At 41.2% G+C, this 10,708-nt stretch overlaps 1 protein-coding gene across 1 annotated transcript; it reads right to left on the bottom strand.

Moving 5' to 3' along the window:
- Window positions 1-2,620: 2,620 nt before the first annotated feature.
- Window positions 2,621-10,010, bottom strand: LOC136627529 (C-C motif chemokine 21b-like). The gene is made up of 4 exons (XM_066602716.1): window positions 9,852-10,010; window positions 6,402-6,528; window positions 5,402-5,501; window positions 2,621-3,781 (listed from the first exon to the last, which is right to left on the bottom strand). Exons 1-4 carry the CDS (start codon window positions 9,910-9,912, stop codon window positions 3,764-3,766), a joined length of 306 nt encoding a protein of 101 aa, XP_066458813.1. The 5' UTR covers window positions 9,913-10,010; the 3' UTR covers window positions 2,621-3,763.
- Between the last annotated feature and the right edge of the window lie 698 nt (window positions 10,011-10,708).

The raw sequence follows: 10,708 nt of genomic DNA, 5'->3' as shown, positions 1-10,708 counted from the left end.
GAAAGTGTTTAGGAATGGTAATGAGTGGTCATCTATGAGGGAGTGGGACATAGCCAATGTCATATTATGTGTAGTGGAGAGAGTCATTATGTCAGATCAGTTCTGAAGGATCGGTTTTGTCTTGGAAACAAACCAGAAAGTAAAAAATATCCACTCAACAGGCTAGAGGTCAGCAATTATGTGCAGAGGAAAGATATGTTTATCACCAAGAAGAAAGTGCTCTTTACAGTAAGAGTAGAATACCCAAGAGTAGCGGAGATAAGACAGTACAGGATATGTATTCTAGTGACTTTAAGGGGTCAGGCAGAATCCCTAGCCTGAAGACGAGAGGGTCATTTTGAGATCTTAGAGATACTTTCCAAACCACTTCCATTCACCAAAGCGACCAAGTAATCCAGATGACAATAAAAAATAAATCTGAAGGAAATATAATTTCTATATAAAAATATATTAATGTAGAATGGAAATATTTGCTTACTAAATATTGAAAATGCTAAATGAGCTACAATCATTAAAATCAATGCTCTTAAGAGTCTTTGTAGTTGACAGTCACTGACTGTCACGGTGAAGCAAAAAATATTCACATTTTTTTCATTATCCTTGCAAAATTAAAGGATGACACCAGTGATATTTTTTCCTTTTCATTCATTATGTAACTATCCCCCCAAGTATATATATAAATCAGCTAGTATTACCTTGGTTAGTTATTTCTATCTAAAACTCCTGGCCTCCTTCTCCTTAGGTGGGTCATGTGATCTCAATTCTGACTAACTTAGATTTACTTGGATTTATGTATTGTGGAACTAGTCAGTTTTGCAATGAGCATAATCCTTGTAAAAGACCCTATCATACTGTTTATGGAGGGATGATCGGGGCACAGGCACTCCTGTCACAGCTAATCCTCTTGACTATATACTTATAGCTTATTTAGAAGACTATAAAAGTTAATGATAATTAAATTTTCCTTCCTGTAAGGTGGCCTCTAGTTGATCATGTAATGTGCTGATGCATCATGGGATTGATAACACAGAATAGTGAACATGGAAGCAGAATCAAGATGATGCCTGATAAGCATCAAACAGGAGGCTGAACTGTATGGCAGTGACTGCAGTATACAAAGGAGAACTCCAGAGTGTTACAGGCAATCAGGTGAGGGGGAAGGGATGGAAAAATGTGTTTTTGTCAGAATGGAACTGTAAAATGACTCAGTACTTTGAAATGGACCAATTCCAGAGGTGGATTGAATGTAATTTAATCATCAAACTAAATGTGCCTACCACTTATGAACAGAAAAGTAAAGCCTATCAATTCATTAGGTCCTTGGAAGTGGAATGACATCACCAATCTCTAGGAAAATTGTAGTATGCAGTACGTGAGGCTGCATTGTCAGTTATGTCACTAATGCTCATTAGTGAATAGATGATAGATTGCATTTTTAATGTTGTCACTAATCTCTATTGCTTCATCTTAGTGATGTCACCAATCTCTAGCAAATGGATAGGCTGCATTCTCGGTGATGTCATCTCTCTCTAGTGAATGGATGGACTGCATTTTCAGTGATGTCACTAATCTCTAGTAAATGGATAGGCCTCATTTCAGCAATGACACTGATTTCTAGTGAATGGACAGACACATCCTCAGTGATGTCATCAAACTCTAGTGAATGGATAGACTGCACTGTAAGTTATGTTAACTTGGTCTACCTTTTTTGTGCACAAGTTACGTAAGAATAAGTTAAAAAGCAGGTACAGGATTGAAATAAGCTTCATTCACATGAGCGTTTTATTGCAGCTATTTTGACGCGATAAAACGCAGGCCGAAAATCGCAACCATCTGGAGTATTGGATTTCAATGCACTTGTTCATATGGGTGATTTTATTGGTGCGTGAAATCGGCCAGCCGGTAAAGATAGCGCACCCGGTGCGCATTCCGGCCATCCGCTTTTACGCTGACTGGAAAAGATAGGTCTGGACCTATCTTTTGCCAGAATATGCTTACCGGTCCCAGTGACTCCTATGGGAGCCTATGAGAGCTGTCGGTAAAGGGAGGTGGGAGGGAGTTTAGCAGTGGCTCTGCTAAACTCTCTCCCCCTTTCCGCCCCTTGCTGGCTGCTGGGATAGGAGATTAGCTCACTAGCTCTGCTAAGCTACTGACCCATCCGGCCCCCTCCCCTGGCTGACAGCCAGCAAGGGGCAGAGAGGGAGAGGGAGTTTAGCAGAGCTATTTCGGGCTTCGGCGTATACATGTTGCAGCTGGGCCATCTGAATGGACGTTAAAACAAGAGACATAGCCACGACTTGGTCGCAGCTGCCTCTCATGCATGTGATTTTCAGCTATGATAATCACAGCGCCCTTGTGAAGGAGCCCTAAGGCCTCATGTCCATGGGGAAAATCAGGCCCGCTACGGATTCTCCATAGAGAATCTGTAGCGGGTCCCTCCTGCCCTGCGGACATGAGGCATAAAAATAAGAATGAACTCACCTCTCGCCCGCTCCGGATCTTCCCTTTGCCGCGGGTTCAACTTCTCTGCGTCGCGGGCGGATCTTCTTTCTTCGGCCCGGCGGATGCACAGGGCACGTCGGTTGCGTGCCCCGCGCATGCGGCGCCCGAAGAAAAAAGATCCGGCCGCGACGGAGAGAAGTTGAAGCCGCGGCGAAGGGAAGATCCGGAGCAGGTGAGTAAATTCCGATTTTGGTCTTCCGCGGATCCGGACGGCTTCCATAGGCTTCAATAGAAGCCTGCGGGAGCCGTCCCCGTGGGAGACCCGCACGAAAATGGAGCATGGTCCAGATTTTTTCATGCTCCATTTTTAAAAAAATCACTTTTCTTGACCATCCGCGGGTATTTATCTAACCGCGGTGGTCAATGCATCCCTATGGGATGCGGATCCGCGGGCAGGAGAAGAGTTAAAATCCGCTGCGGATTTTAATTCTTCTTTTGCCCGTGGACATGAGGCCTTAGGCTGCTTCCTCCCTGAAGCCCCACACCTGCTATGGGTTGAGTGTGGTTTTGAAGCTCATCTCCATTACATTATATGGCTCTGAGGTGCAATAGCACATTAAACCTGCAGGTATGGCACTGTTTCTAGCCATGCTTTTCTAATCCTGTAGAGCTTTTTTATTTAGATATTTTTGGGTAAAAAAGTTAACACTGCATGAAAAATAAAAAAATAAATGTGTCGTTTTTGCAAAAAAAAGACTGTGAAACCAGGTAAGTTGGGAATTTAATTAGAGGATGTACGTATATTGTAACCTGAATGTGGCATTCTCTCTATTAGAAAACACCTTGTCTAGCCAAAGCAAATGAAACCTGTTAAGATATTACATTTCGTGAACCTATGACAAAAAGATTTGTTCCTTTTAAATTCTAAAAAAAACGTTACTCGACCTCGATACATCAAAGCTACAACAAGAATGAACAAGAAGTCGGTTTTACAGATTTCATGCAGTTATTGCAAATTCACACATGGAAATGAAATACAGTAATTTGTAATTGCTATATAGTATTTTATGGAGTGTAGCAAGAACATAATAGCCCGGCTATAGAATCACATTATCTTTAGTATCCCACTAAGGCTTCCAGTACCATCGATACAGCAAGAATAAGGTAAAGGAGCACATTATATAATGCAGGAAAGGATGGAATAACAGCAGATTTACATAACTGCAGGAAGTAGGGACAGAATGGGAAGACCAAACTCCACCCGCCATGCTTTCTTCCTCTTCATCCTATGGCACCTCCAGCAGCCAATGCCCAGCATCGTTTACTTACCACAATTTTTCTGCAGAAAAATAAACAACGCAGATTGGTCAGAAAAAGTTTAGTTCAAATTGTATGATATAGTAAATGTATTTACATCACATGCCTAACTAGTCAGACTGCTTAAATGGGTTCTACCGGAAAAGTCTTTTATCACCTATCCATAGGATAAGTGATAAAAGTCTTTTCAGTCGGGGTCTTACTGCAAGAACGGGGGTTCTGTGCCCACCTCTCCTGGTCACTGTGGGCTAACGGCACCCACCCACAGTGATATCACATGGAATAGAGTGGTGGCCTAGCATGCACCACCATTCATTTCAATGGGGCTGATGGAAATAGCCAAGTACAAATGCTGGGCTATTTCCAGTAGTCCCATTGAAAATGAATGCAGTGGCACCACGTTTGCGCAACTGCCGCTCCATTCAATCTCCTCACTGCAGGAGGTGCCATAACCTGCAGTGAGGAGGAGAGTGGGACACAGGACCCCTGTTCTCTGGATCATTGGGGGGCTCAGTGATTAGTCCCCACTAATCAGACTTTACCAGCTATTCTATGGATAGGTGGTAAAATTATTTTCTGGTACAATCCATTTCAAGGGGTTGTGCCAAGATATAAAGTTATTCCCTATCCATAGGATAGAGGATAACGTTTTGATCATTGGGTGTCCAACCACTGGGACACCTGTCAACCGGGAGAATGGGAGTCCTGCAGGTTCCCACATAAATGCACACCACCACTCCATTCATTTCAATAGGAGTGTCAGATTGCGGAGCACTAGTACGCCCATAGGTTGGGACATGCTTCCAACGTACATGTTTAGCAGAAGGCTCAGATGTGATATGAACAAAGCTTCTCACACTTTCCAGAGGGAGCGTTGGTGAAATGCACATCGAGATGGTGAGTGTTTTTGTGTCTCTTGTTAGAGTTTGTATTTTTATTACTGAATTTGGTAGAATAGCGAACATAATTTTCTGTAATTTTTGCAAAAAATTAAGAGAAAATTTGTGGTGGGAAGAATGGGGAACATAACCTTATTCTACGTCTGTTTATGTTCCTAGAAGATTTTTTAAAAATTGTTAATATTATATTAAAAATGAAATATCTGTCCCTCATAAATGAATATTAGGCCTCTTTAAGATGGCCATATTGCCAGCTCTGTCTGAGAATCTCATATGCTGTCTGATCTGCGGGGAAAAAAATAGAACATGTAGTAATTCTCTTTTTCACACAGACCATCAATCTGTTGAAAAAAAGACTTGTGAGCAGCCTCATAGGCTACAATGGGCCCGTGTGCTGACCGTGAAATACACAGGCGGCACAGGGAAGGAAAATATGGCCGTCTGAATAAGGCCTAAGGCTGGATTTGACAATAAAGGTCTTGGAACAATTTTCTTGAGCCAAACAGGAATGTATAAAAAAGTGTCAGTTTTTCCTTTATACTTTACCTTCGCTTAGGTCTATTTCTTATTTTATCTAAAAAAAACTGCACCCAAAAACTGCATGTGGAAATCCAGACAAAATTATGATAAACTAAAGTAAAAAGACTGCAACGGATTGGGAGTATATCAAAAAAATAATAGAACGTCACTAAGATTACAGGTGAAGAAAAATTCGGCAAGCACACAATGAAATTAAAATATACCTGGTATTGTGGCCTCTTTCTGTCTAGGTCTCTCCTTAAGTTTTGTACCCATTCTAACTCAGGTGGGGCGCACAGGTACTTGTTTCTACGGGTAACAAACCTGTATAGAAAGAAAACATTCATTAGTTTCATAAGAGTATTTTCACATATGGTGGAAAAATCTTGGATGTGTAATTAATTACTTATATGTCAGGGTTGCTGTTGGCTGCAGCATCTAAGTGGTTTAGAGGAAAACTTCCCGCCGTTCACCCCTGCTGCCCCCCCGAGCACGCTCGGAGGAGAAAGCAGTTACTCAAGATGAGCGACGCTCGCTCGAGTAACTGACCTTACCGAGCGTGCTCGCTCATCTCAAGTTCTCTTGGTATCATGTAACTCCTCTGCATCATGATTGTATGGTGCCGCTGAGCTGCTATGGCAGTCAGAGGCTTAACAAAAGACGTGTGGGTCTGCCATGTAAGGAATCCTACTAGGGATCCCACTGTCATTGAAGACCTAACAGTGTAGTGACCTATCGTGTCATACATAGTTTTTTCACAAAAATACAGCATTTTTGATGTTTTTATTGCAGGTGGTTTTGTCATTTTTTTGCAGCAAGACTTGCAGCATGTATATGTTTGCTCTCAGTCAATAGTAGAATATGAAGGAACTTGATAACATTTTTTGAGGCTTTTTTTCCTTTTGCTGCATTCTTTGGGTCTGTAGCAAAAATCGCAGCATATTCTGGATCTGGCAGTTTTTTTGCAGCTGTTTTTCCAAAGGCTTCTCAATGGAAAAAATTAAAAAACTAAAGAAACCTTATGTATGACCAAAAATACGCCACCCTACACAGTCATCATTAAGACTGTCTACACTTTTTCTGATGTTTCTTCTTTACAGAAATAATAATCTATGTCTGAAGGAAGCCGTAGGCTGTTAGAATATAAGCTATGTTATCATGTTAGGGGCTTGGGAAGCACACAAATAGGTATCTAGTAATATCTGGCTCGAGATGGACACTTACACAGTTGCTTCAATCTTGCAGCCCCATCTTGTAGTCTGGTTCTTGTAGCACTTCACATTATTATAGGGAATCTCCCTGTTTGAGGTCTTCAGGCAGCAGTCAGCGGTCATGAAGTTAGCGGAATACACTGCAAAAAGGAGAATGTTAAATGCACTTTGTAGATAGACATCAATTACTACTGTACGGCCGGAGGGTTGTAACATATTCTTTACCATATTAAGCAGTTACACAAATTATGCATTTTTCGCCCAAAGACCATTTACACGTTATAGTTTGTAATGACAGCCATGTGCAGAGAAAATGTTTGCAGTTATATATTAATTATAATACAAATCATGTACAGATGCAAAGTTTAACTTTAGACTTAAAGGGGTTGTCTGAGATAAACGTTTTCTCTAAAAACAGATCCTCCGTGGCCAAAAACTGAGCTTATACTCACCTCTTTGTTATGTGTTTTGCGCACGGGGAGACATTTTTAGAGAAACTTTTATCTTGGAAAACCGTTTTAACACGTTAACTAAAAAGCGGGTGTTTTCATAAAAAAGTCATCCATTGTTGGTTAAATAACCATCCCTTGCCCCAGAATGGTGACACAAAGGGATATTAAATTGATGAATCAAGAGCAAAAAAATGCCATAATATCAATTTGAAATCCAAGATGATTTTCTATCTCTCTAGTGTATCACAATTAGTGGATATAATGGTCCTAACGGTTAAGGTTCAACGCGTTTTGCGTATAATATCATAACCTCATCAGTAACCACTGACCCTATTGGCTCAGAGAATTAAAAATAAATTGTTCTAAGTTTCTCTAAGAAAACCACTTTAAATATTCAAGTAGTGTAGGGGAATGGTACAATAACTAATGCTAGATTCACCATAGCCAGAGGTTCAGGAAAAGTAGAACCTATCCTACAATCCCCCAAATAAAGAATGCAAACAGCATCCCCAGCCTACCATCAAGTTCACAGTGACGTCACTGCGGGAGGAGAAGAACTCCGGCAGTGACAAGCAGAGCGGGACACGGGTGTTGTGTTACCCCCACCGATCAGCAATTTATCTCCTATCCTGTCCCATCTGCATCACCGAATCATCTGAACTCAGCTAAGACGCTAGGGGCCTATCTGTCCCTAAACTCGAGGATTGTTTTCATTGATAACAAACAGAATTGTAATTGCAGCTCTGGAGTACACATAGACATTAGTGGATTTGTATTTAGAGTTATCACAGTGACACTCCGTTGACATTGCACTCATGGTGAAATTTCTTTGGGTTGAATACAACTATTATTGACACCACAGCTTCTTGTTTCTTGGTTGTGGTATCACCATTTATCCTTGAGATACAATGTTTTCAAACAATACCACAAGCTTGTACAATAAAAGAAACATACAAAACAATTAAAAGTACATTGCCTAGATAATATCATAGTGCACTAATTAGTACAGGGGATATTTAATTAATTGACGGAGGAAACTGGGTGACAGCAGCAACTGGCGGCAGAGGACATTAAAGCAATAAACACCAGAGATTGGGCACCTTAACACTAACTACTTGTTATAGTGTTCATTGGTTTGCTGTTCAAGCCCTGATGTCTAGCGTTCTTGTTCTGTTTGTCAGTGCCTTAGTTCCCATTGATTAGTGGCTTGGGGCCCCTGTCTCTTTAACCCAGTAGTTTGGGATCTCATTTCCTGACTTCAGATATGGGAGCACCAATTCACTTGGCAGCAAAAACTATGAGCACCTAGAAATTTGCACGCAAGGAGTACTGATTGGCAGCAGATGTTGGAGAGACCGTGAATCCCCAGCTATCCAACTCCGGATTAACAAACCAAACTCAATATGTTCTGGCCTGCCTGCATCCATTCATAGTAAACAGTCACTCAAATATTGAGTATTTCCTGTTTACACGGCCCAACAGTCGTTTGGCTTTTAGCTCTACTCAAAACCAAGCACCTCCAACAGATGAGAAATTTCTTTCTCAGTGCCCTGTTGGTGGCGTGTGTACATGGGATGACTATCCCCTGAATTTGCTGTTTCCAGCAAGAATTTGGATGATAACCGCCCCCTTTAGATGCAACCTTGTGGAGGTTAGTGCATACTTGGTATAGTACATTATGTGAGATATCCTTTCATTTGACCTACCGGATCTCAGGGGAACTATGGAAATAGTTACTTGTGTTGGTTTACTTTATAATCACTGAAGCCCTTTTGTTGGCTACACTGTACAACTTGCCAAGCTATTACATTACTGTACAGCTAATCCCTTTTTTCTCTTCCTATACCTGTGACCTGTGTCAGATAGTCTTTTTGGGCTTATCTGTACTCAGTATCCCCCATTGCATTGTACAATGACATCAGCATGCCTGTCACTACTTCATGCTGCCCTCAGTAAGGACAGCATAAAGTACATGACAGCTTCATTTAAAGTCAATCATCTACAATACAAAATAAGAAATAGTTAATTTCTCTATCTTCATTTACCAATTTCAGGCAGAATTCAGTTCAGCATGCTCATCTCAGGGGTTCTCATGTGCTCACACATAGTTACAGCTCTGATTAATTACTCATGGCTGGACCTGTCCTGCTCATACAGCGCAGCCTGATACATCAATCCTGTGTATATATTGCAGTCTAAGGATTCATTCACACATGGAGCCGCCAAAATATGTGGCGCAGGCAATTTCTATTGAAATATTCTATTTTTGGACAAGTCTGTTGAGTAATCGCCCATTCTTCCCTATGAGAGCAGAAAAAAATTGAAATAACGCTTGCATGTAAGTTTCATATAGGAAATAATGCGCAATTTTCACATGTGTTTAAAATTACAAGCACAGCGATGCGAGTGCGATATGCTTTTCACACTTGCATAAAAATCACAGGTTTGCTAGTGTGATATCGGTCCAAGTTTCTCGGACCCCTATTGCACTCACCCGTGTAAATACCTCAATCCTGTTGGGAACTCATGCAAATACCACCGATTCTTTGCAACAAAGTTCTGGAGAGCAGGAATTAATTCAAACACAGACTTTCTGAATTATTTCCAACCCAACGCTCTGCAGCTGCCATGTGAACTACCGCTCCTAGTCACAGCTACAATTCTGAGAGTTGTAGTTTTGCAACAACCGGAGAGTTTCAGGTTAGAGACCATTATAAAAGGCAATAAACATTGTCACAAGATATTACTGGTAGATTCCCACCTCTAAAAGAGTCTAATAGTAAAATGACACTGAGGAGTTGTTACTTAGGCAATTATGTCATGATATAGGCATGTTAATCTTCTCCGCTATGTAGTCACACAGGATTATATACCCCTACAATATAGTAAAGACATAAAATGACAAAACACACTAGAATATACAAAGTAACAAATCTAAGCATCTGCTAACAAACAGAATGAGAGAAAATATCTTCACTATCATCACCATTGTCTACAGATCCCGTTATTACCTTGGCAAATGGTGCAGATGGAAGCGACAGCCAGGAACAGGATGAAGGTTGTTGAAGACATCTCAGGAGTCAGCACAAGCGTCACAGCTGTGATAAGGATATATCCACTCTGGGAGGCTGTCACACTCAGCTCTGATCTCTGTTGGCCAGCATCTTGTATTTATCGGGAAATTTTTTACTTTCATTACTGCATTTTCTGGACCAGCCCCTAAAAAAAATCTTAGGTACTGCAGATTCCTGGTAGCCCCCTCCTTCCATTATTAGGGAGTGATGCAAAGGCTAAAATTCCCCCTCTTTATTGTATTTCCCTTTAAAAGTGTTTCCTGATTTTTGTGGTCATTTCTTACTGCTCATCACTTCTTCTGTAATTAATTAGCCACTAATTATAGGGTTTGTATATCTTGCTTGCAGATCTAAGTCACATCTAAAGAACAGACCGCACTCTGGTGGGAATATAGAGAGAAGACGTAATCTTAATACAGAAGAGAGATGTCTCTATCTGGAAAGACAGATACCTGCAGGATGCCACTAAGAGAATCCTGTCCTAGCATAGAAAGTCACTTTATTGTGAAGGGACCCTGTGCCCATCTCCACACATAGTAAACTCTGATGTTATCATTGTACTCATGGTCTGGTGTGCGAGCGGACCCTTACAAGACCACCAGCAGGAAGCCTTACGGGCTGGCTAAGCAAGTGGCAGGAGATTGCTGCCTTTGTGACATCGCTGATAGTCATCCGGCTCCTTCGTCTTCCACCACCCCACAACCGTGTCTCTGCTAATGGCGGATACTGGACTAAGAACAACTGTCAATGAGTAAGGCATTATCCATACAAGCGTTTTTACGCAGCTAATTTAG

Source organism: Eleutherodactylus coqui, chromosome 5 (assembly GCF_035609145.1).
Source record: "Eleutherodactylus coqui strain aEleCoq1 chromosome 5, aEleCoq1.hap1, whole genome shotgun sequence".
NCBI lineage: Eukaryota > Metazoa > Chordata > Amphibia > Anura > Eleutherodactylidae > Eleutherodactylus > Eleutherodactylus coqui.
This window is presented reverse-complemented; position numbering and strand designations above follow the sequence as displayed.

Excerpts from the sequence above, each read along its gene's own strand:
- LOC136627529 (XM_066602716.1), bottom strand. The coding sequence starts at position 9,912 with ATGTCTTCAACAACCTTCATCCTGTTCCTGGCTGTCGCTTCCATCTGC. Across the intron at positions 6,529-9,851 it reads CATCTGCACCATTTGCCAAG|TGTATTCCGCTAACTTCATG; the intron begins GTAATAACGGGA and ends TCCTTTTTGCAG. Across the intron at positions 5,502-6,401 it reads TGCAAGATTGAAGCAACTGT|GTTTGTTACCCGTAGAAACA; the intron begins GTAAGTGTCCAT and ends CTTTCTATACAG.